We start from the raw sequence: 25,760 nt of genomic DNA, 5'->3' as shown, positions 1-25,760 counted from the left end.
TTCTAAACCCAAACCATCATGTTCTTCCATGTGTGTTGTTTTGTGTGTCTGCAGGCTGTCAGGCTGTCTGATCACAGAGGAAGGCTGTACTTCTCTGGCCTCAGCTCTGGACTCCAACCCCTCATATCTGAGAGAGCTGGACCTGAGCTACAATCATCCAGGAGACTCAGGAGTGAAGCTGCTGTCGGCTGGAGAGCAGAATCCACTCTGGAAACTGGACACTCTCAGGTATGAAGAGACCTGCAGCAGAAGCAGTGTGATGGAGGAGGTAAAGCTGGAAACATTTGTCAGGTTGGCCTATACAACCCTGACAAGCCAAGCAGGACAGACTGTCGGTCCATCATTTTTTTGTCAACTCACAACACAAAACCTTCTAAATAGTCTTGTCATATGTTCAGAATTGGAATTGGAAATGGGCCCTCTCAGACATTAATTTGAAAATATTGCAGAACATTTTCCAGTCTGAAAAATGTATTACGAAAATGATGTTCTCTTCTGTGCCTATTTTGTAATTGAAACATGACCGCACACAGAAATATTTTTCAACTGTTGCCAATTTAAAAAAAAAGCGTATAAGAGTCATGTCATGGCCTGAAAGAGAATGTGCTCCTCCTTTCAGGGTGGAGCCTGCTGGAGTCCGATGGTTGACACCAGGTCTGAGGAAGTGTGAGTGTGTTTTTACTTTGATTCAGCTTCACACTGTGACATCACTCAGTCACATCTGTGATGTCATCACCACACTGATGATACATTAATAACTGCAGCTGTGTTGTGTCTTTTTCTCTCCATCAGATTCCTGTGAGCTCACAGTCGACACAAACACAGTCAACAGATACATCAAACTGTCTGACAACAGGAAGATGACATATGTGAAGGAGGATCAGTCATATCCTGATAATGAAGACAGATTTGACCTCTATCCTCAGCTGCTGTGTAGCACTGGTCTGATTGGTCGCTGTTACTGGGAGGTCGAGTTTACTGGAGAAATTCACATATCAGTGAGTTACAGCAGAATCAGTAGGAGAGGAAAAAAAGAAGACTGTTTGTTTGGAGGGAACTATCAGTCTTGGAGTCTGGAGTGCTATGATAGTGGTTCTTATGCTGTCTGGCACAACAGCAGTGTAACATCCATCACATCCTCCATCTTTCACAGAGTAGCAGTGTATGTGGACTGTCTTGCTGGCACTCTGTCCTTCTACGGAGTCTCCTCCGACAAACTGATCCACCTCCACACCGTCAACACCACATTCACTGAACCTCTGTATCCTGGATTTGGGTTTGAGTTGATGTTCAGGTCTGGTAGCTCAGTGTCTCTGTGTTCAGTGTAGGAGAGAGTCTCCTCCCAATAGAGATACTGTACACTCTCATTACTGAACATCAGTGAAATAACCACTTGCCAAGATACATATATCATACTACATAAGATTAGAATCACCGACAGGTATAGTGAATAAAAATGACTTTCTTGTTACAATGGCACCTGTCAGTGAGGGGGGGATATATGAGGCCGCAAGAGAACATTTTGTCTTTGAAGTTGATGTGTTGGAAGTAGGAAAAGCCTTATGGTGCTTTCAGACCCAAAACTTGCTTACTTTCCTCCACGCTAGCTCCTTTTCTGTCCTGTCTTGGTGCGACAGCTCTAGTTGTCCGCAAAACGGCCACGATTAATGGTTATTATCCTCTCCTTCGCATCAGTTTGCTTCGTGTTTGGTCTGAATGCCCTGTAAGGATTTTAGCAGCTTTGACAAGGACCATATTGTGATGGCTAGACAACTCGGTCAGAGTATCTCCAAAACGGCAGGTCTTGTTTGGTGTTCCCGGTCAAAAGTGGTCGAAGGAATGACAACCGGTGAACTGGCAACAGGGTCATGGGCTCTGTAAAGATGTGGTGGAGACAGGTTCTCTGCTGCTCGTGATCCATAAAAACGGCTTTCTTCTGCTTTCTATTAGAGATGTTCCATTACCATTTTTTCCCTCCCGATACTGATTCCGATACTTATGCTGTGGGTATCGGCCGATACGAGTACCGATACCGATAACAGTGTGTTATAAAAAATGATATATATCCTACTACGCCTGCATGACTGTGATATGATCATCATTGTGGTGAGGCCTGGCTCAGGCTAAACCCTTTGTAAAACATGAATGAATACAGCAAATGAAAGCCATTTATTTTTAAAAAGAACAGTATAAAGCCGAATTCAGCACAGAGCAGACAGGAAGTCAGACACGAAATAATAACATGACATCCGGTTAATTTTCAAAATAAAACACTCTGTGTTGATACAAGCACAAAAACCTCAAATAAGAGACAAATACGCGCTCTTCTTCTAATCCTTCAGTCGGGAACACTTTGTGTTGTTGTGTTTATGACACATACATATAACTGCGGTCGTGTGTGATTATGTAATCATCGCGGGAATTCCTCGGTTTCGTAACTCCAGCTGATCGGTGGAGCTGCGCTGTGGCGGACTCAAAACACAGCTGGTGGGGGTTGAAGGACGAGGACGATGGAGCCAAACCGTACCGGAGCCGTAACGCAGCGGACAGTATCCGGTAGAATCTCGGAGCTAACGGAGCTAGGCTAATAAATTACGTGGTATCGGATCGGTGCCTGGACTCCAGTACTCGCCGATACTGATGCCGGCATTTTCGGCAGTATCGGAGGCATTTCCGATACTGGCATCGGAATCGGAACAACTCTACTTTCTATATGTAAACATGTTACACTTTCAGTCCGCTATCATCATTAAATTGTGGAAATACTAAAGACTTGTGTTTTCTGCAATGTGTTGTTTTGAATTATGGATCTTGCTACAATAAAGGCAAGAAAGATTTGTGATGCTTTAATTATTATGTTGATTTATCATTTGGAAAACCATGTAGTTAAAGAAGCAAAACATTTACTCATGTAAAGCTCATCTGTCACATTCATTGTAAATACTTTTGTAAATAGTTTTTATTTGCCGCTGTAAAGTAACATATTCAACATTGTACCTAAGACGATACATTTTCTGTTTGTAACAATAAAATAAAAAGGTTGTCGGCCACCATGATCATGTTCATAAACTCATTTCATTGTCTGTAGTGAAACTGACCAACATGTGTGTGTTTGTGAAATCTTCTCATAAGTTTACCAAAAGCTGAACTGACCCATTAGCTCAGGATAGTAATGTGATCTTTTGAAATTTAGAAGGTTGAAGGTTCAAATTCTGTGTTAAGTCAATTTTGAAACCTGATGTTGACAAAAATAAGCATGTAACCCTGTAAGAAACAGCTGACTCATTAGCTGAGATTGGTAAAGTAGCACTGTGAAATCTGGTGTGTGGCTTCAATCCACAGAGGACTTCAGTTGTGGACCCTCATGTTCACAAAGGAAGTGAAATGGTCAAAGAAACTGAATGAAAGCAAAGCTGGGCTGTTAGCTCAGGATGGTAAAGTGATGCTTTAAAGTTTGGAGGTTGTAGGTTCAATGCTGAGGTGAGACACTTGATTTTGAAACCTGATGTCAGTAAACAAACTTCTCTGTTCCAAAGAGTGAAAAACTATCAAACAGAGAAAAAGTATCTTTAGCTCAGGAAGGTAAAACACTGCTTTGAAGATGAAAGGTTGTGGGTTCAAACCTCGACTGTAGACAGCAGCTCAGGTTGATAGAGGAGATTATGAGTTTGATCTTATAAGACTCAGTGAATTTTGAAGTCTAACACTTATAAGTGAAAACCTAAAAGCGCTCAGAGAAGAGATGTCAATGTGAAGGGGACTTGGTGGCGTGGTGGGTGTTGTTCATGACCGTCAACACCAGAGGTGTTCACACAGGTTCGAATCCCGTCCGCCACCAGAACCTGGAGCCTCGGTCCCGCTGTGGTGGGAGAGGGAGGGGGCCGTGTCCCCTCCCGTGGTTTCAGAGAGATGGAAGCAAGGAGTTATGAAACGAACCATCACAAGCAGCTTAGATTTTAATAAAACCTTCCTCACCACTTTGTTTCTACAGCACAGAGTTTAGAAAGTGCTTTTTTCAGGAAGCAAGAATCTTTATTTGATCACAAAAACGTAAAACTGGGACTCTGCATTTTGAACCCATCCTGTCAGTTTTAGACATATAAATATGTTTCCTAAATGAAAAACGATCAATAAAGAAGAAGCTTCTCACAAACACACTTGTGTATTCGGACAAGCAAACGGTTTCTCCCCCTTGTGGACGGTCAGGTGACGTGTCAGAGTTCCCTTTTGTGCAAATTTCTTTCCACGAGCCGAACAACCAAAATATTGCTCCCCTGTGTGGACGGTCAGGTGTTTGGTCAGACTGTACTTCCATGGAAACGTTTTACCGCAGTCTGAGCAGCTGAACGGTTCCTCCCTGGTGTGGATCCTCATGTGTCTGGACAAAACGCTTCTGTCGCTGAACCTCGCTTTACAAACCGAGCAGCTGAAAGGTTTTTCTCCCGTGTGGACTCTCAAGTGTCTGGTCAAATTTGACTCGACGGTGAATCTCCTGCCACAGACTGGACAGCTGAAGGGTTTCTCTCCCGTGTGGATCCTCATGTGAATCCCGAGATTTCCTCTCTGGTGAAACGTTTTCTTACACACTGAGCAGCTGAATCCTTTTCCTTCAGAGTGGATTCTCATGTGATCTGTTAAAGATTTCTTCCGGGGGTATTTTTTACCACAAACTGAGCAGCTAAAAGATTTCAGTCCGGTTTGGACTCTGTTGTGTCCCTCATGGCCAAAGCTTGTAGCACAATCACGATTAAAGTTCTTGGCTGGTTCTGGTCCTCCACAGTCCTCTCCGTCATCCTCAGTGTGACCCTGATGGAGCTGTGAGGACTGAGGTTCCTCTTCATCATCTTCTTCACTCTTCACAGTGAAGTTGATGATATCAGCCTCCTCCAGCCCTTGAAGCTGCTCTCCCTCCTGATTGGTCCAGAGTTCCTCCTGTTCCTCTTTAATGTGTGGTACCTCTGGTGGTTCCCCCTGGTCCAGACTGGAGCTCCAGTCCTGCTGTTCAGGAGGATCCTCTTCTTTACTCAACGACAGCAGCTGGACGTCTGCAGAGAATAAAGAAATATATTATGTTCTTGTGAAAATTTGTGTTCTCCTGTTTCTAATGAGAAATGGCTATGCTCGTTTTTATTATTACTCTTGTTGGATCTTAGTGGGGTTTTTTCTATATTGTAATAATTTTAAATGTAAAATCTGTAACTTCTTTTTTTTAATGTAAATTCCTCACATTTCTGTGAATGTCTGAAGGTCTGAGAAGAGTTTGAAGTGATTTCTAATTGACTTCCGTTATTACTGAGATACGACGAAGCTTCACAGAAAGGGATTTGTGCTATCACTGGGTTAAAATCTGACAAAGTCTCAGAAATATTATCTTTCTTGTCATACTTGATCACTGCAGTGGCTCCAGACTGATCTGAGGTGAGAATCTGCATCACTCATAAAGAAAATTAACTGTTAAAGAATCCAATAAATTTCTCTACGACCAGATATTATATGAAGCAGTTTAATATAAATGACAGGAGAATACTTATATGCAGGGGCGGACTTACCATTAGGCAAAACTAGGCGGCTGCCTAGGGCCCCATAAAAATCCTCATACACTTATGGTTAATACAGTTATTACTTATTTGCGGACATTAATTATGTTTTTGATTAAAATCCTCTCGCTAAAATGCAGCAGAATGCTAATCGTATTATGTGTGTGTCGGCCCCCCCTTCAGTCTCCACTACATTGGATCAGTCCATCTCACTGCACATGTGCAGAACGGATCCAGGAAGACAGCAGCAAAACGAAAACAAACGGCGCGAAGTGGCGAGAGAAGAAGAGGAGAGTATAGAAGAGACAAGTAAAGAAAAGAGACAGATGAGAAGAAGCTGCCCCAGCCGAGCTGACAAGAGGAGAGAGAAGGAGGAAACAGAAAGCTGATCTCCAAGTTACAGAAAGTGACGACTCGGCAGCAGCAGCAGCGGCAGCCAGTGATTTATACAATTGCATTTAATGTCAGACCTTAAAGCTCTGACTCAGCTGCTGGGACTTCATTTGCAAAATAGATTATAAAAATGATCCACGGTACATTTTTTACATCTGCAGCAATGTCAGTTCAAAATGTTATCAATTGATGCGTGTCCCTGAATACATGTTTTGTAGTAAGAGCTAACAGAGAGGAAACTTTTTCTATCTTGCTACTGTAGGTGTTGACGTAACTGTCTGTGTCTTCCTGTTCCCGTCAGTGTGACGAGCTGAAATCCATGCAGGATGCAATCATTGTATCCTGCATGGATGTTGCACTGTATCCTTAACAAGTTCATTTTAATTTCATTTAGATTTGAAAACGGTTCCTAAAATTGAACAGTGTGTCTCCATCTTGGGGGTTGATCTGAAAATGGTGATGATGAATGAGTATTTGTAATTAATGAAAACATTGGTTATTCACTGGGTTGTTGCACGTGTGTGTGATAATCTCTGGACACGAGGGACCTGAATTTAAAGAGAATGATGAATATAAACTTTATTCAGGGAGCACTTCATGATGAGGCGCTCATGTCATGGAGAGACGAATGGGTGGATGTCCAGTGGAAAGGGGGCGTTATGTCCCATTCACTCCAATAAGATGAAGCAGCTGTGGTGTCGTTGTTGTAAAGGTGAGCCCAAACTATTGTTTTCATGATATGTGAGGTAGGAACTTTTCTTGGGAAAGATGAATTGATGTGAACTGATATCGGCAAATGTACAAATTATAGTGTGACTAGAGATAACCATTTTTTTAATAGCGTGAGTGTATGCAGTTTATTATATGCCCCCCATTATTGTTGTACCTGCATTTGATCTTGTTTGGATGTAAAAGCCCTGATAAAGGCTTTCCCAGCCGTCCCTGACATGAACTTCAGCACATCTAAAAAAAGAAATGGAGGAGAGGAGAGATCTGGCTCTTCACATCCTGGAGGCCTCAGGTAAAGGCTAATTAAGCTACAAATCAAAAACAAGAAACATACGAGGTATATGTAATTAAATAAATGTTGGTTTTTTTAGTCTTTGATGATCAAAATTGCTGTGCTATGTGTGCCACCTCCAAGCCACCAGGACCAGGAACTGCCATTGTACAATGGGTGAGTAATTGAAAAACAGTTAAAGACATGTTGAATTGTTATATAGCCATGAAAAAAATATAGTAATGTTTAGGTGTCAAATAATAATGAATTAAAAAAAAATGAAATATATAATTTGTTTTCAATCAAACAGATCCAATGTGATGACTGCGACCAGTGGCTCCATGGCTCATGTCTGTCCATGGACAAAACCTGGAAATGTTCCTTATGCCAACAGCAACAAGGGACATGTTTATGTTATAATAAAATCATTGGAGCCCGACTAGTGTTGCATCATGTTATTCCACTGGCTGCATGAGATACGCCTCTTGTTTTTACATTTTACATCTTTTTTATTATTTTGTATTATTTTTTATTAATTTTTATATGTAAATATTAGCATTTTAGCTCAATAGCTTCCAGGTCATGTGGTCAATCGACTCAAAATCAGTGTGGGATCATGTAACTACACTGGCTGCATGAGATACACCTCTTGTTTTTACGTTTTACATCTCTAAATATTTTTTAGTAATTTTTATAATTTTTTATATTCAAATAGCCTCGGTACACAGGTAAAACACATAATACATGTGTATTCTGTTAAAACGTATGTGTCTGTATAATTGACCTGTTGTTTTGTGTGTTGTCTTCTCATGTCAGAGGGCCCCATGCTGCCTTTGCCTTGGGCCCCAAATTTCTTAAATCCGCCACTGCATATATGTACATTTAGCCAATAATACACTATACTATAAGTTTGTGGCCAGTACTTGTACTTGTAGTGGAGTATTAATACTTCCACTGAAGTAAACGGAACCGACCTGCTCTGTGTAACTGGACCTGAGGCTTGAAAACAGCGTCCAGTAGTTTCCGGTGTCGACTCAGTTCCTCCTCGTACTCTGCTATCGTCCTTTCAAACAGCTCAAATATCTCTTCAGCAGCCGCAGTCAGTCGCTGCTTCACAACAGCTCTCAGCGTTTGGACTTTAGACATGTTGACGGACTCACAGCAGCGACTTCTGCTCCACAGACATCCCGTCCGGCTCCGTCTACTTCCTGCTGCGGGCTAAGTTAGCGTCGTTAGCTTCGTGGGGCAGCAGGAGCTGGTCCAGATGTTGCACATGTTAAATAACTACTCCGACCGACTACTTCCGGCTCCGTCTACTTCCTGCTAAGCATGCTATGCTAGCTTCCTTTAGCATTCGTGCCTGAGATAATAAAATCCTGAAAATGTACATGAAGTCAATTTAAGCGCATTTATCCAAACACACAGACTCTGCTGCTCCAGTTTCATCTCATCCGGACGCGAAACGTAACGAAAAAGTTAGCATGTTAGCCACCGGAAGTACACTTGCTTCCGGTACCGCTCCGCTAGGTATTTTCAAAGTAAAAGTGACCAAACTCTGATTTAAAGTCTCATCTGTTTAAAATAATAAATAACAGTTAACAGTAGAAAAACATAATGTCAGCAAAATTATACGTTTTAATTAATATATACAGACTAATACAGACGTGTTTGTTTTGTTTTCACATCAGCTGTTAATATTCTGTTTTTGAAATAAAATGAAATAAATACACACAAAATACACACAACTCTGTTATTAATCATTTTACACTCATGGACTGATTTGCTGATAAAACACACCTCATCCTAAATGAATACCACCACTACTGCATCAGAATCGGAAGAGCCGAGTATGTCTACACAAAATAAACACATAAGAAAAACCCATTGAAAATTAAGACTCATATGTACAAGAGATACATACGGAGGCGGTAAGGTCGGCTGGTTGTTACAGAGCTGCTGCTGTAGCTGAAGCCCTCTTCACACACCGACGCTGAAGTCACGACCTGCTACCAGTGTGGGTCATTTCTCTTTTATTAGCTGTGAATATCTTTTTCACTGAAAACGTCTGACCAGAAACTCCTGCAAAAGTCTGCACAGGTTAATAGTTTGTTGATTTTCAGATATTTGTTTCAGCTGCTCAAAATGTAAAAAGACTCCGATGGGCCTGTTGCTGCTTCATGAAGCGACAGGAAGCCTCCTCACTTACAACAATAAAGTTTCAGTTGGTTCTAATAATGAGTGATTATATAAAACATTCCAGTTAATATTCATGCCCACAGTTTTGTAATTACGGTCTCTTATTCCTGTAGAAATATGCATCATACACCCAGTGAAGTTACTGAATGTGATTAAGGTCGACAGTGTGGAAACAACCCGAGTCTCTGAACATCAGCATGTGAGCACGATCACACAAACGGCTCCTCCGTGAGTTTGTTCATCCATCTGTTTATTGTCACTATGGATATGATAAGATGAGTTTATGAACATGATCATACCTTTTTTTCTCATTATAAAAACACATGAAACAACCAGAAACATCAACATTTGAGTGACACACATGTTAAATAAAAGCTTCCACGGTTTGATTTTACGTCCTTGAATGTTTTTCAGGGGAAGTTTTGATATCCACTGCAGAAATATAAAAACTGAATGTTTCCATCATTTAACATTTTTGTTATTTTCAGAAAATTAGTAAAAGATCAACAGATAACATCTTTAAATGTTCTATATACGGGTCGCTCCATGCCGACTGACCCAGGACCGGCTGTCAGGAATGTTCTTGAAATAAATTTGTGTTGAAACTTGTGAAATCCAACAGCTGCACACAAACACTTCTTTAGTCTTATTTTTCACTGTATTGGGTTGAAATGTGTCCTGAACGTCACAGAGACCCTGAGGATCATTTATAACATGAAATCATTTGAATAACCGTTGCTGGATGGTCACAGTTACCAGATTGTTCGGGACAAATGTCACAAAAATCCTGAAATCTAGTTTAGAGAGCCAAACTTCAAAAATCCATAACTTAAGAAGGTATTTGGAGTTCAGCTGTACGATGTTGACAGTCACATGAACTTCATTTAAGGAGGACATCTTGGACATGAACCGGGAAAAGTTCTGGATTGTGGGCGAGTTGGCATGGACTGACCCATAATCAATAAATGACTTATTGATTCACACACATATTGAAGCACTGAACATATTTCGCGATAACTTAAAGTGTTTAACAAAAGAAATCAACAGAAAATGAATCATTAAATCTGAGCTTTTAAAAGCTTCGTCTTAAACAAATGAAAACCTGGTATAATTAAAATATTAATAGAGATTTATCTATTTGTTCCTTCTCGAAAAGAAAACATGTTTAAGCTGTGAGAATATTTTAAAAAGTCAGAATTGTGGGATAAAATGTCAAAATCATAAAAATATAAAGTTTAAGTTGTGGCCGCTGTGCTACAATCAGAAAAAATAATACTTGTTTCAGATATTTTCTGAAATCAAGTAAAAATATCTGTTATTCACTCGATTTATGATGCGAGGAAAAAACCTTTAAAGGAGCAGTCTGTAGTTTTGTTGAAGAAATAATAACAATAAGAGAAAGATCCTCACTGACTGAAACAAACTCAATCATCAAACTCTTTGTTCTCATGACTGAAGAAACAAACTGACCTTAAAAGGACGACACACTTTATACTGTTTTACTTTGTTTATATGTGGCGGACCCTGCCACCTTTCTAGCTTCAAACAGTGTTCTGTTAGAAAAAAATGTCTTATTACCTCATTAATATTATAAATATTAGACTTTCCTCTTCAAAACTACAAAGTGCCCCTTTAAAGACTTTTCACATGACCCGGTCAGACGGCCATCGTTAGCAGAGAACGCTTTTTGTTAATGATAAGTTCTTCATCATTTACTTATTTAAAGTTAATGTCCACTGGAGCTGAAACGAGACTTAAACTCTTCTGAAGTATGAAACTAAAGAGGCAGGAGGACTCTGACACACTGATGGAGGTCAAGTCATTTCCATATTGCTGCACAGGAGATAGAAAGAGCTCAAGTCTCAGACGACGGTAAAAGTTATGTAGACAAACATAAACAAAATAACATGATCACGTGAAGCGTGACTTAGTTCGGACTCTGTGTTTCAGTGGTGAGCTGGTCCGTGTTGCCCTGAGAACTTGAACCCTGCTGGGTTTGACTTCCACTGTTCTCACCAACACACTTGTGTTTCTTGGCATGAGCGAGGCGAGTGAATCTTTCACCGCAAACACTGCAAGCAAATGTTTTCTCGGTGTGGACGGTCAAGTGTCGCCTCAGATCTCCGGTTTGAGCAAACGTCTTACCACAAACAGAACAGCTGAACGGTTTCTCCCCGGTGTGGACCCTCATGTGTTTGGACAAAACGCTTCGGTCGCTGAAAGTCTTTTTACAAACCGAGCAGGTGAAAGGTTTCTCCCCTGTGTGGATCCTGAAGTGTCTCGGCAAACTGGACTCAGCTGCAAATCTTCTGCCGCAGACGGAACAACTGAAGGGTTTCTCTCCTGTGTGGATTCTCATGTGCGTCACAAGATTTCCTCTCCACTGAAACGACTTCTTACAAACCGAGCAGCTGAAACATTTCTCTTCTGAGTGAGTTCTCATGTGATCGGTTGGAAATGGTTTCAGTCCCGTTTGGGTTCCACTGTGTCCCTGCTGATCCCCCTCGTGGCTCGTCGCACACCCAGGATTCAAGTTCCTGGCTGGTCCTGGTCCTCCACAGTCCTCTCCATCCGCTCCTGTTTTCTTCGCTTCAGTTTGTCTTTGGTGAAGCTGCGACGACCGACAACCGGCCCACTGATGGTTCTTGAGCTGAGAATGCCAAATGAACCTCTTTCCACAGACGCTGCAGCTGTAGCGCGTCTCCCCCGTGTGCAGCGCCATGTGACGCGTCAGATGAATCTTCTGGTTGAATCTTTTACTGCACACGGAGCAGCTGAACGGTTTCTCTCCCGTGTGAGTTATCATGTGTTTCTTCAGCTGCGACTTGAAGCTGAATTTCTTATCGCACTCCGAGCAGCTGATCGATTTCTCACCAGTGGTGCGTCCACTGTTTTTCAGACAGTGTAAACCTGACTGAGGTCCACTGCTCGGCTTCAAGTCGTCACCGTTAAAGGAATCAGGTTCAGAGGAGTCCGACGTCTTGTCGTGAGTAAATGGTTCTAGAAGACCCTCTGGATTAAAGTTCCAGGCTGGTTCTGGTCCTCCACAGTCCTCTCCGTCATCCTCAGTGTGACCCTGGTGGAGCTGTGAGGACTGAGGTTTCTCTTCATCATCTTCTTCACTCTTCACAGTGAAGTTGATGATATCAGCCTCCTCCAGCCCTTGAAGCTGCTCTCCCTCCTGATTGGTCCAGAGTTCCTCCTGTTCCTCTTTAATGTGTGGTACCTCTGGTGGTTCCTCCCGGTCCGGACCGGAGCTGCAGTCCTGCTGCTCAGGAGGATCCTCTTCTTGACTCAGTAACAGCGGCTGGACGTCTGCGGAGAAGAAAGAAATACAAACACATTGAGACAGGACAACAACGGAGTGAGAACCAGAAGCATTTCCAACGCGTGCAACTGGTTTGTGGGTTTCTGGACACGCTCAGTCAAAACGTTTTAAAAGAATGATAATGTCTGTTGTTATTGTCTCTGGTCTCTAAAAGGACGAACAGAACATGCTGTCAGAACCGACCTGCTCTGTGTAACTGGACCTGAGGCTTGAAAACAGCGTCCAGTAGTTTCCGGTGCCGACTCAGTTCCTCCTCGTACTCTGCTATCGTCCTTTCAAACAGCTCAAATATCTCTTCAGCAGCCGCAGTCAGTCGCTGCTTCACAACAGCTCTCAGCGTTTGGACTTTAGACATGTTGACGGACTCACAGCAGCGACTTCTGCTCCACAGACATCCCGTCCGGCTCCGTCTACTTCCTGCTGCGGGCTAAGTTAGCTTCGTTAGCTTCGTGGGGCAGCAGGAGCTGGTCCAGATGTTACACATGTTAACTAAACAGCACGGAGTCACTCAGACACATCTGTCTGATTCTGGACGGGTTGTCTCCGTGAAACTCAGTCTGGTCTCTGTCGAAGCGGCTCCGACTACTTCCGGCTCCGTCTATTTCCTGCTCCCCAGCTACGCTAGCTTCCTTTAGCATTCTGTGCTAACAGGAGACGAGTCTGAGGTGAAACATCCCGAAGGTCTGAACAAGTTGGTCCAAACCTGCAGACTCTGCTGCTCCACTCACTTCATCTCGTCCGTCCGTGACACGTAGCAGGAAAAGTTAGCATGTTAGCCACAGGAAGTACGCGACCTTCCGCTGCCCGTTCCTCGCTGATTTTCAAAATAAGAGTGAGATTTCCTTTTTCTTGTCTGTTTCACTGGCGGCACTAAAGTTGAGTGCTGCCACCTGCTGGACCGGCGTGTACAGAGAAATACACGATGTGCTGAATATTAAACTGTTTTATTTATATTTAAAGGAGCACTATGTCGATTTGGAGAAAAAATCTAATATCAAACAGACTGACATTTATTTTTATTTATTTTATTTACTTTTCTAAAGTTCTCTGATGCACACCATGTGTATATTACAACTGTGGGGGCAGTTATCATCTGTCCTCCTTGGTCATATGTGTAAGTCAAATGCAAATAGTTCTTCTTCTTCTCTTAACCTGCCAATGTCAGCAGCTGTTTGTGAACAGTTTGTTTCAACTGATCCAACCATTGAACCAGTAACCACAACATCACCAGACTCCCTTTACAAATGTAGGGATTTTAACAATTATCAACAGAATGTGAAGAAATAACAGTCCATGTACAGCACTGCAGAGATATCTGCTGAAGTTAGCATGCTAGCTGGCTAGCCTCGGGCCAGAGAAACCCATTCTCCCAGCGGTCCAAAGCTCCAGCACTAGCAGTGTAAACACCAACACTCCCAAGGTACTCCTGCTAGCTGCTAGAGTTTCTTATTTTCTCTCTTTGTTGCTGCTCGGGACGCTTTACCAACCCAACATGTGGCTATTTGACGTCCTGGGAATGAGACTCAACAATCAACCATCTTTGTGGTGCGTTCAGGAACAGCTGGGACAAATCCTACTGACTCTACCTTTAACTTTAATAGTCTTTGAATTATATTAATATGACGTGAGCTTCAGTTAGCTTTGACCACAGATGTCCTTCAGAGGGAGACTTTTTACTTTTTACACAAAGCGTGTGTGCTTGTGCCATCTGTGGAAACAACACAAAAGGCAGGTTGTTGTGCTGAAGTCAAGAAACAAACCATGTGATTTTGGAAAAACGTTTTTTATTCACCAAAATATTTTCTATAAAAAGAAACTTTAGGGACACGGACAGAGCAACTGAAGGGTTTCTCCCCTGTGTGGATTCTCATGTGTTGTCTCAGATATGACTTGGATGAAAACACATTACCACAGAAGGAACAACTGAAGGGTTTCTCCTGTGTAGAGTATTGTGTGCCTCACAACATGTCCTCTCTGTTGAAAGGTTTTCTGACAAACCGAGCAGCTGAAACATTTCCTCTCTGAATGACCTCCCTTGTGGTCAGAGCTTGTCATCCACATCTGGATGTAAAAGACTCTCTGGATTAAAGTTCCTCTCTGGTTCTGATCCTCCACAGTCAAAATAACATCGAGTTAAACAGTCTGATCTCTATTGAAGCTGCTCCAACCAGCACTGTCAGCCCGACTTCTGGATCTGTCTATTTCCTGCTCGCCCCAAACAGGAGATGAGTCTGAGGTGGAACAAGTTTATTCAAACCTACAGACGCTGCAGCTTCACTCCCAGTTCATCTTAACAGGAAAAATTAGCATGTTAGCCACAGGAAGTACACCTGATTCTGGTACCACTGCTTTGGTGATTTTCATAATAAAACTGAATACTTAAATGCTCATATCTCTAATATTACTACTACTATTACTGCTAATAATAACAATAATAATAATAATAATAATAATAATGGTGATAGTAATGAAAATAATAGGAATATTAATGATTATTATAATACTACTATTACTAATAATGATACGAATAATAATAATAATATTAATAATGATAATAATGATGATAATAACAATTATCAATAATTATAATCATATAATATTCGGATTTACAGCGTTATATCTTATGTATCATATACCTTCACATGCATTATACTTCCTGACTTGCTGTTATCAATCAGGATTGCAGTACAAGTTCAAGTGCAACTAGTTATATGGGTCACAATACTACTACTACTACTAATAATAATAACACAAACTTTATTTGTACAGCACGTGATGATGTAATTCCTGCTATGATGAACTCTCAGTGGTCACATACAGACTCTGTTCTGCAGAGTATGCAGAGCGAGGTGTTGGCGTGTGGAGACATCAGCGCTACCGTCCTCCTCTTCCCTGGTTTCAGCAGCAAAACTGTCTGGGTCGCTTCCTCTTTTTCCTCTTTCAGATTTAGTATTCAGTGAACTGCTGCGGGGATGAGTGTCGTCGTGAGGAAGTGAGTCACACACTCAACACTTGAAAGTGTGACTGACCGAATTAACCTCGTTATGAGGTCAGGAGGGAGGAGGATCAAAGCCACTGACAAAGAAATAATTCAAATCTGACTTTGTTTTTTTTTCAAGATTTAAAATCTGAATTCTGAGAGAAAAGAAGAATTTTGAGATGAAAGTCAGAAATCTTCTTCTGCACTGAAGAGAAATGCTAAATATAACAAAGATATACATGTAATCAAACTCAATAAAATAGCTTCAAATGTTTCTTTAAGTATAGATATATGTTCTTACAGCACTCAGTTTATCCTTTTTATTCTGCTGAACACTTTTATTTGTATCTTCTCCTCAAATAATTGTATTTATCTTCACCACCTGTTCTCTGCATGACTTCATTCATTATTACACCACATTAGTGATTTCAGCCATATTGTTGTGCCTCAATCGCAAACACTATATTATTATTATTATTATTATTATTATTACTACTACTACTCTATTATTCAGCTCACAGTTGCGACCTTTAAAACCCCTTTAGTGTGTTTCAGGTCCTCCTGAGCCTCCGTACAGCCTGAGCCCTCCTCAGATATCAACTTTCACTTTCACTGCTCCTCGTGTCGCAGCAGCTTCTTCTCTCCGTCTAAAGGTAATTTAACGGACATTTGAGATGTTTCACACTTTAATGACTCTGCTCATCTTGTCTCTGTTCACTTTTGTCCGCTTGTTGCGCTAAAAACAGCAGAAATCCTCGTTCAGACTGAACAAACTTCATAAAGTCACCTCAGAGGGAACCGCTCACAGCGGCTCTCCGCCATTTTGTGTGTGGAATGAGAGTAGAAGTGGAGTTAGTTGGTCAGTATGTGAGCACAGAGTGGTTGTCAGTGTGTAGCTCCACTTACTGATGACTGAAGGCAGCTTTTCCTGCCTGAATCAGCCTGTGGAGGAGGCCGAGACGAGCCGCCGCTCTCCCGCTGTCTGACGCACTGAACGCGGCTGCAGAGCAGCTGTTCGCCTGGATGCGGGAGCTGGAGGTGCTGAGGGGGCTGCAGCACCCCCTAAAACGAGGCTGTAACATGGGCCGAACTTACAAGAAGGCCCGAATCATTCAGAATTTGTCATCGACAGCTTTTCACACAGTTTATAAAGGTCCTCTTAACTCAACAACTCACAAAATGGAGCGATTTTTCAAGGGAGTCTGGGGACTTCCTGTCCCTCCTCCTCTCCCTGCTGCTGCTGACTGCAGCTGATGTGACTTATAATATGTTGGTGTTCAGGTTCTTGTTCATAATGATCAGATACATGTTATCCTGGAGAGTCCAAAAACATGAATGTGGCCCACCATTTACTATGACGTCATCATATAGACTGAGCCCTCAGCACCAGCTGTGACTGATCAATAATCAAATCAAAGAGATTTCCTTTGAATTAGTCTTTAAATATTCTCTGATTTATGGCAAAATGCATTTGTTGCAGAAACTTTATAAGAATCTCAACTGTCTCAAACTCTTATTCTCACAAAACTGAACATTCTTTAACAATATAACAGAAATATTTATCCGACATGTGTTTATAACCTGTTTAAACACATGGCCAGATATCACGCTGACAGAAGTTCAAAACAGGGATGCAAAGTTCTCTGACCACAGTGACTTTCTGGTCAGTCTTCATGCAGGTAACAGGAAACAATAGGTTTGGGCTCAACAACAGGGGGGAGGGCGTCTGGGAGGCTAAGGCTATTTGAACACTAGGCTTCCTGGGTAAAATATCACAGTGATGTGAGAGTACTACTGTAATGTGGAAAGGCCAGGAGGAAGAGGAACTGAGGCTTGTGGCGTGACCTCTCACAAGGCGGGTCTGGACACTCACAAAAGGTTGTTTAAATGAGAGGGACTGTCTTCACAATATACCAAAAGCTTTACCCACAGAGGTCTGTTCATCGGTTGTTAATCAATGTAAAAGTGCTTTACGCCCACTGTCATGTGGAAGAGAAGACACCAAAACATGCAAAGAAAAAATACAACCAAAAATGTACAAACCAAAGAAATCAGAAAGCGCGGAAGGAAGTCGGCAAACGAGACTAAATGTGAGTAAAACTTCAAACATAACCTCGTCTGTGAGCATTTGTGTCATTTATATACAACTGAAGTACTCAAGTACTCAAATATTCAGTCAGTGTGTGTCAGTGAATGCATCACTTCACTTCACTGAAGCTCCATGACACCATCTAGTGGACTGACAGTAGAAGTGCAGCATTCATGTGACACTGATATGAAGCAGCCAATCAGTGGAGGAGCAGCTGATGTTCTGACAGGAGACATGATGGAAAGGCTGATTTCAGTTGATGTGCAGATGAATGATTTGTGTTTCCTCTCCAGATGAAAGTGTGTGTGAGTTGAGCAGCATGAATCAGTGTGAGGACAGAGAGGAGGGAGACCCTCCCTCTAAAACCACTGGACCTGGACCTGGACCTGGACCTGGAGCTGAGCCCAGCTGTGTGTCCTTCAAGAGTGACCAGTCAAAGGATTTTATTATTACATTCAAACAAGGATGTTTTTCTGACAAAAAGTAAGTTATTGTTCACGTTTTAATCGTGAATGATCACTGTATATATTTAAAATTGTTAAATGTTTACATTACGCAGGGACCTTCTTACTGAACATGTCAGCTTCAGTTAATTTGTTCTTGTATCAGGATCCACCAGAGACCTGAGCCCAGCTCTGTGTCCCTCAAGAGAGACTGTTCACGTGATCACATGACTTTTCATGGCCAACAACCTTCTGCAGCAAAGAGGTGAGCTGTTATTACTGATTCATGTCTGAATCGGTTTTAAATCCATGTAAGTTTTCTTCTAAAACTCTCAACTTAAATTTAACATCTTCTCCACTTTGTGACTGTTGTCTGATGATTGCTTGAGTATTAAGCTGTGATGTTATTGAGGCTACCTGTGCGTTCATGTTGTTGGAGTTATTGGAAAAACATTTTTTCCGATGGGGAAATTCTCATGAATGCCCTCTCAAGTCGAAACAACAACTCGGAGATAATATTTGTATTTGCCAAGTTGATGTTTTATGAAACTGAAACATGGTGGATGAAAGTAAACATTTGGTTGGTAGTAATAAACTTTTACCAAACTCATTGTATTGTTTCCTGAAATACTGAAAAACAGCTGTCAGTGTTGTTTAAACGCTCTGAGCGATAAAATGCAAAACCATCTTTTTGGCATCCATGTTGCTCCCACATACCAACATGACACACATGAAGGCACTGATGTCGGACAAACGGCTTCCAGACTAGGAAGTGGTCCCATCTGAGGACCACATGAATGCAGCATAATTATCTTATGATTTCTTTATTTTGCATAATTGAAGTTCAGAATGTTGGCATGTATATACTTTTCATCCGTTTCTGTTCAAGCAGCTCGGACATCGTTCAGTTGGCATTGAATTTGAAAAAGAGACTTAAGTAAAAGATCCAAAAATAGTAACCAGTCACATTTTCCCTCCATGTCAGTATCCAGTTGGTACTGTAGAAAGGGAAACATGTCTAATTCAGGATGTTTTTGTTTTAAAAACAAGTTATGGCATCGTTGATTAGTCTGATGAGGTTAAACCCTGATTCCCCTGTGGTCCTCCATTAACTCATCATTTTCCAGATTTCTCAGGATAAAACAACGAGCAAATTCTTTTGTCAATTGTATCTACAGTAGATGTATCCTACTTTACTGTACTGTATTCTGGTTGAAGTGCAGATTATTATTTTTATGTGTTTCTATCAGGATGAGGCTGAATCCAGAACCCAGCAGTGTGTCCGTTAAGAGTGACTGCTTTATGGATCGTTCCATATCTTTCACAGATGGACGTCACTCCTTTGATCAAAGGTTGGGATTTAAAACTAACAAGGAAAACAAAAAAAGTGTTTGTATGAGATTTTCATTCGTCAGATTTCCATTTTTTTGCAGCGTTGTCACCACATGAGGTTATATTAAGCAGATTAATCGATTAATTTTCCTCCAAATTAATCAATCAATCACATTAAATGAATCACTCTTATAGAAAAGTTGTAAAAACAACCTCTGTCATAAGGGAAAACACAGGGACATGGATTATGAATAAGGATCACAGACACATACACATACACCAACAAAATAAATATAATAACATGTAAATATGTAATGTAAATGTATTAAACTTGTGCCGACATAATTAAGGAATTTTATCAAAAACGATTCAAAAATGCAAAAAGGGGAATACTTTTCTAGGATAATTAAAAGCAAAGTCATTTAAGATTAGCTCAGCATCAACTCTCAGACAAAACGCATGAAGATGGCCGATGGTTATTTCTGATGGTTATTTCCTACTTTCTACGATGATGGGTGGGCTAATGATGAGGTGAACTTCCCGGAAAAAGAAGAGGATGGTGAGCAGACTAGGTGATCGTCCAGGACCAGGACACAGCCAGATGATGATGATGATGAGTCCAGGCTCAGACGAGGCCTATCTGAGGCCACAGAGGAGACACACAGCATGTGCTATCCAGTTTTGTTACATTTAATGAGTTGTTTGCTTGTTGTCTGGCCGACAGTCCTGATGAAGCATAAATTCAGGCGTTTTACAAGCCGGCATAACGATGTTGTTATTTCAGTGTCCTCTTGATCCATTTATTGCAAGATCACAGTGAAATCTCTTTGTTTAGGGTTCATACTGATGTGTAAGACAGATTTATTCAGTCTACGTCTACTTGCTGGTCACAGTTATTATTAACACACCTATTAGGAAACTGCCACTCACTGGAGACAGATGGACAGACGCTCTGCGGCTGAGCACTGAGCACCGGTCAGCCTCAGGTAGCGCTGGAAGCTGCAGTCATCCAGACACTGAAACTCACCCAGCTCGGTGCCACACAAGATTATATATATAATTAATAGTCCGGAGATCAAATATCTTCTTTGCATGCGGTCTGAACCCACCATTACGTTTTCAGGTTATCCCAATTCTTGTGAACATGATATTAAGAATGCCTTGACAGAATTTCCTCAAATTTGGGAAACACATCCACTTGGACTCAAGGAAAAGCTCATTTGAATTTGGTGGTCAAAGGTCACTGTGACCTCAGTAAATTTGTTTGTGGCTAAAAACGGGAATGTACACGCAAATTGAATAATAATATTGAATTAGTGACACTAATCTTAGGTACCCACCTCGTTGAGCCCCATTTATATTCCTCATGCTGCATTCCAGTTACATGGGAGACCACTCGCATGAGTTGCTCTTACGCGAGAACGTGACGTCATTTCCTGGCTTGTAGCACTTTTAGCGTTCCCGTTTGTCATCGCTACACGACAAGTCGAAAGAACATGGGCACCATCAGGGCAGTAGCAAGCTAGTCATTGTTTTGTTATTGTTAGCTACATTAGCCTATTTAGCAAACAAAACTTTACATTGTATTACAGGCACAGCAAGACTGTGCAATGCATAAATTGGTGACCGGATTAAAGAAGCAATGTAATCAAGTGTGTAAGAGCATTTAAAATCGACATTAAAACGACCAACGTGGTACAAATACAAAGAAAATACATCAATTATGGCCGCAGCCATCTTTGTTTGTCACGTCGTATGTCTATCCTCGCTCAACTCGGGGTACTCTCAGCACCGAGTCCGACAGTAGATATTCCGACCAAAAGGGGGCGTGCCTTGGTGAAATGTCGCAAGACAGCTGCGAGATTTACCACTTTCCAACTCGGGTGAGTGGTCTCCCATGTAACTGGAATACAGCATCAGTGCACGCATTAGGCATGACCAGAGCCATTATGTCTTCGGGTCATCCATCAGTCTGTCCATCTTGGACAGTCATGAATGCAAACTGCAACTTGACTAGTAAACGGAGGCAAGCCGCCAAGTATCAGGACCCGGTCCAACAGTGCAGGGACAAAGGGTGGCAAGCCTAGCTATTTCCCATCTAATCAGCTGCAGAGGGTTTCTGTGTTGACCATGCTCACAGCTCTGGGAATAGCAGTGAGGGAGAAGAAGGCAGCTGCTGGCAGGTTGGGGGAAGCCTCATGTTGGTTCTGGAACAGGAGGGACGAGTTAAACTGGAGGCCAGGAGAAGATGGACAGTGACTGCAGATCCGCCAACTGGAGGACATCGTGGTTCAGAGTCGAAATCTCCAGGGAAGGTTGGACGCCACCTTATGACATCTTCTCCTGGCCGAAAAGCTGGAGTTAGCATCTACAGTAGATGTATCTAACAGGGGAAACCATCTGATTCACTGTTGAAATGAGTGGACAGACATAATGGCCCTCATTTATCAAACGAACGTACGGCAGAAAACCGTGCGTACGACCATGTCCACGCAAGCTTCGTTATTTATCAGTTTGGATGTGAGCGAAAGCTACGATCAGATCTCACGTCAGGTCTGAGCTCGTGTACGCAAATCTGAGTCTGTGGATTTGCGGTGCAGCACAGCAGAGTCTGAAAATAATTATTAAACAAACCTCAGCTGTCATTAAGCATAAGCAGTTACATATTTAGAACAGATCAAAACGGATTCTTAAAACGAATAAAACTAAATAAAAAAATATACATTTTTAAAAAAGCCCACGTTTTTACTGATACCACTTTTTTGTAAAATAAAACAATATGATAGGCTAAATAGCCTAACATGACAACTAATTATTGCACATTAAAATTTTATGAGATTGATGGGTTTTCCGAATGTGGTTGGAGCAATTTATTGCACTCGTGCGTCTGAAGGCACCATCCATGAATGATTACGCATTCATCAATCGCAAAAACTACCACTCGATAAATGTACAGGTGATTTGTGATGCCGAGCTATCACTTTTAAACGTGGTGGCCGGGGCTGGTGGCTCGGGCTGGTGGCTGGTGGCTGTTTTTATATTTCAAAACAGCTGTGTTGGCTGCAGGAGGGCGCACTGCAGAGCCAAAGTCATCTCCTCGGTAAGCAGCTACCCTAGATGAATTGCATTAAACTAAACAAGGTATCAGATGATGAACATTTTGGTATGGTTCTTCTAGGTGACGAGGGTTATCCTCTAATACCTAATAACCCCGCTGGCAAACCTGCTACAGAGCAGGAACGCAGATTCAATAGTGCGCACACAGGTGACAGTGGTGCTGCTTCGGGTTGCTGAAGGACAGGTGGCTCCGTCTCGGACCAGCAGGGGGAACGCTGCTGCGCACCCCAGAGAAAGTGTGCGATATTATTTTGGCCTGTTCAGTTTTGCACAACATTGCATTAGTGAATGGAGCGCCTTCTCATGTGCCGGCCCAGCCAGATGAGCCAATGCCCATTTGTCTCTCCATCTTGGAAAAGTTTCTCTTCTTGTCAGTGTTTCTTCTCTCCATGTTTGACCTCAGTGGGCGAGGCCTCCGAACCAGGAATATTTAAGTGCGTAACATGTTAATGACGATCGAATTCAGCCGCCGCATTTATCAAGACCCGATCATTCGTACGCTGGGATTGGTCAGATACGAATGTTTCATGAATCACACGTGTGTCCTGTCGTAAGACCAAATCTGCGCTCAGATCTGCACCCGTTTTCACGCAAGATTGATAAATGAGGGCCACTGTGAGCTAATTCTTCATGATTCCTCCACAGAGTCGACCAGGAGAGCTCAGAGGTTCCCAGAGGTCCGTCTGCCCAGCAGCATCAAACAGACCTGGACTCCATATTTATGGTCTGTACATGAACAACAACTACTTTTACATCCAGTCTGTTCACAATAATCTCCATGCTGCACTTTACAGACCAGTGGTGAATCTGTCCAACATGGATCTGATGTTTGGCTCCATGATGTTAAATGTTCTCATTCACATAATATTCTGTTCCAGCTGCTGGAGGAGAACATTGTCACTTTTGTGAAGAACGAGCTGAAGAAGGTCCAGAAGGTTCTGAGTTCAGATTACCCAGAATGCTTAGAGAGTCAGAGGGAGGATGAGGAGGTGTTGGATGGTGAGGATGAAGAGCAGAGGAGGAGCAGCAGAGAGGCATTTCTGAAGATCACACTTCACTTCCTGAGGAGAATGAAGCAGGAGGAGCTGGCTGACTGTCTGCAGAGCAGTAAGAGGATTTCTCTAAAGATTTAACATGATGGATCAATGAGACGTTTACTGAAGTCTGATGATGATGATGATGATGATGATGATGGAAAATCTGTTTAAGGGCAGGGAAGGAAAGGGAATTGTCATTTTATAAACCAATTATGATCTTGTTTGTTGTGTGTTTATTCAGGAAGTCCTGACAGAGTTTGTCAGCGTAAACTTAAATCCAACCTTCAGAAGAAGTTCCAGTGTGTGTTTGAGGGGATCTCTAAAGCAGGAAACCCAACCCTTCTGAATCAGATCTACACAGAGCTCTACATCACAGAGGGAGGGACTGCAGAGGTCAGTGATGAACATGAGGTCAGACAGATTGAAACAGCATCCAGGAAACCACATAGACCAGAAACAACAATCAGACAAGAAGACATCTTTAAAGCTTCACCTGGAAGAGGTGAACCAATCAGAACGGTGATGACAAAGGGAGTGGCTGGCATCGGGAAAACAGTCTTAACACAGAAGTTCACTCTGGACTGGGCTGAAGACAAAGCCAACCAGGACATACAGTTCACATTTCCATTCACTTTCAGAGAGCTGAATGTGCTGAAAGAGAAAAAGTTCAGCTTGGTGGAGCTTGTTCATCACTTCTTCACTGAAACCAAAGAAATCTGCAGGTTTGAAGAGTTCCAGGTTGTGTTCATCTTTGACGGTCTGGATGAGTGTCGACCTCCTCTGGACTTCCACAACACTGAGATCCTGACTGATGTTACAGAGTCCACCTCAGTGGATGTGCTGCTGACAAACCTCATCAGGGGGAAACTGCTTCCCTCTGCTCGCCTCTGGATAACCACACGACCTGCAGCAGCCAATCAGATCCCTCCTGAGTGTGTTGACATGGTGACAGAGGTCAGAGGGTTCACTGACCCACAGAAGAAGGAGTACTTCAGGAAGAGATTCAGAGACAAGAAGCAGGCCAGCAGAGTCATCTTCCACATCAAGACATCACGAAGCCTCCACATCATGTGCCACATCCCAGTCTTCTGCTGGATCACTGCTACAGTTCTGGAGGATGTGTTGAAGACCAGAGAGGGAGGAGAGCTGCCCAAGACCCTGACTGAGATGTACATCCACTTCCTGGTGGTTCAGTCCAAAGTGAAGAAGGTCAAGTATGATGGAGGAGCTGAGACAGATCCACACTGGACTCCAGAGAGCAGGAAGATGATTGAGACTCTGGGAAAACTGGCTTTTGAGCAGCTGCAGAAAGGAAACCTGATCTTCTATGAATCAGACCTGACAGAGTGTGGCATCGATATCACAGCAGCCTCAGTGTACTCGGGAGTGTTCACACAGATCTTTAAAGAGGAGAGAGGACTGTACCAGGACAAGGTGTTCTGCTTCATCCACCTGAGTGTTCAGGAGTTTCTGGCTGCTCTTCATGTCCATCTGACGTTCATCAACTCTGGAGTTAATCTGCTCGCAGAAGAACAAACAACATCTCAGACATCTAACAGAAGAAATTATGAATTTGCAGTGACACACTTCTACCAGAGTGCTGTGGACGAGGCCTTACAAAGTCCAAATGGACACCTGGACTTGTTCCTCCGCTTCCTCTTGGGTCTTTCACTGCAGACCAACCAGACTCTCCTACGAGGTCTGCTGACACAGACAGGAAGTAGCTCACAGACCAATCAGGCGACCATTGAGTACATTAAGAAAGAGATCGAAGAGAGTCCATCTGCAGAAAAAAGCCTCAATCTGTTCCACTGTCTGACTGAACTGAAAGATCGTTCTCTAGTGGAGGGGATCCAACAGTACCTGAGCTCAGGAAGTCTCTCCACAGATGAACTGTCTCCTGCTCAGTGGTCAGCTCTGGTCTTCATCTTACTGTCATCAGAAGATCTGGAAGTGTTTGACCTGAAGAAATACTCTGCTTCAGAGGAGGCTCTTCTGAGGCTGCTGCCAGTGGTCAAAGCCTCCAACAAAGCTCTGTAAGTAGGATTTATTCATGTAAAATACTTGATCTTTCAACTGGAGAAATAGAAAAAGTTCTTACTGGTTTCCTTACTGTCTTTTATCCAGACTGAGTGGCTGTAACCTGTCAGAGAGAAGCTGTGAAGGTCTGTCTTCAGTCCTCAGCTCCCAGTCCTCTAGTCTGAGAGAGCTGGACCTGAGTGACAACGACCTGCAGGATTCAGGAGTGAAGCAGCTGTCGGCTGGACTGGAGAGTCCACACTGTACACTGGAAACTCTCAGGTCAGGA

At 42.4% G+C, this 25,760-nt stretch overlaps 4 protein-coding genes across 6 annotated transcripts in view; 2 read left to right on the top strand and 2 right to left on the bottom strand.

The window, feature by feature from the left end:
- The window catches only part of LOC311252952 (uncharacterized protein), a 38,295-nt gene extending 35,239 nt beyond the window's left edge, over nucleotides 1–3,056 (top strand). The window contains exons 25-27 of the mRNA XM_084346616.1: nucleotides 55–228; nucleotides 620–666; nucleotides 793–3,056. Coding sequence (XP_084202742.1) covers nucleotides 55–228; nucleotides 620–666; nucleotides 793–1,328 — 757 coding nt within the window. The 3' untranslated portion in view covers nucleotides 1,329–3,056. The remainder of the gene's footprint in view (nucleotides 1–54; nucleotides 229–619; nucleotides 667–792) is intronic.
- The window catches only part of LOC311253375 (protein NLRC3-like), a 36,003-nt gene that overhangs the window by 6,915 nt on the left and 3,328 nt on the right, over nucleotides 1–25,760 (top strand). Inside the window, exons 1-8 of one of the 3 annotated variants that reach the window (XM_084347295.1) lie at nucleotides 16,042–16,087; nucleotides 17,817–18,006; nucleotides 18,133–18,231; nucleotides 19,217–19,318; nucleotides 23,061–23,139; nucleotides 23,294–23,522; nucleotides 23,694–25,488; nucleotides 25,580–25,753. In XM_084347295.1, the coding sequence (XP_084203421.1) occupies nucleotides 17,843–18,006; nucleotides 18,133–18,231; nucleotides 19,217–19,318; nucleotides 23,061–23,139; nucleotides 23,294–23,522; nucleotides 23,694–25,488; nucleotides 25,580–25,753 (2,642 nt within the window). In that variant the 5' untranslated portion in view covers nucleotides 16,042–16,087; nucleotides 17,817–17,842. Of the gene's footprint in view, nucleotides 1–16,041; nucleotides 16,088–17,014; nucleotides 18,007–18,132; nucleotides 18,232–19,216; nucleotides 19,319–23,060; nucleotides 23,140–23,293; nucleotides 23,523–23,693; nucleotides 25,489–25,579; nucleotides 25,754–25,760 lie in introns of those variants that run through there. The other 2 variants (XM_084347296.1, XM_084347294.1) reach the window with 2 other exon arrangements.
- Nucleotides 4,024–8,437, bottom strand: LOC311253397 (uncharacterized protein). Its single transcript, XM_084347331.1, has 2 exons — nucleotides 7,905–8,437; nucleotides 4,024–5,045 (listed from the first exon to the last, which is right to left on the bottom strand). Exons 1-2 carry the CDS (start codon nucleotides 8,074–8,076, stop codon nucleotides 4,147–4,149), a joined length of 1,071 nt encoding a protein of 356 aa, XP_084203457.1. The 5' UTR covers nucleotides 8,077–8,437; the 3' UTR covers nucleotides 4,024–4,146.
- On the bottom strand, nucleotides 8,543–13,248 carry LOC311253384 (uncharacterized protein). The gene is made up of 2 exons (XM_084347308.1): nucleotides 12,638–13,248; nucleotides 8,543–12,441 (listed from the first exon to the last, which is right to left on the bottom strand). The coding sequence occupies exons 1-2, from the start codon at nucleotides 12,807–12,809 to the stop codon at nucleotides 11,054–11,056; spliced, it is 1,560 nt and encodes a 519-aa protein (XP_084203434.1). The 5' UTR covers nucleotides 12,810–13,248; the 3' UTR covers nucleotides 8,543–11,053.

This window comes from Pagrus pagrus, assembly GCF_965226575.1.
Source record: "Pagrus pagrus genome assembly, chromosome: 24".
NCBI lineage: Eukaryota > Metazoa > Chordata > Actinopteri > Spariformes > Sparidae > Pagrus > Pagrus pagrus.
Note: the sequence above shows the minus strand (reverse complement) of the source record. Positions and strands in the feature narration are given on the sequence as shown.

What these genes read in the sequence shown, in the direction of transcription:
- LOC311253397 (XM_084347331.1), bottom strand. Translation starts at nt 8,076, where the DNA reads ATGTCTAAAGTCCAAACGCTGAGAGCTGTTGTGAAGCAGCGACTGACT. An exon ending in GGTCCAGTTACACAGAGCAG is followed by an intron (nt 5,046 to 7,904) that starts GTCGGTTCCGTT and finishes TATTCTCTGCAG; the next exon opens with ACGTCCAGCTGCTGTCGTTG.
- LOC311253384 (XM_084347308.1), bottom strand. Translation starts at nt 12,809, where the DNA reads ATGTCTAAAGTCCAAACGCTGAGAGCTGTTGTGAAGCAGCGACTGACT. An exon ending in GGTCCAGTTACACAGAGCAG is followed by an intron (nt 12,442 to 12,637) that starts GTCGGTTCTGAC and finishes TCTTCTCCGCAG; the next exon opens with ACGTCCAGCCGCTGTTACTG.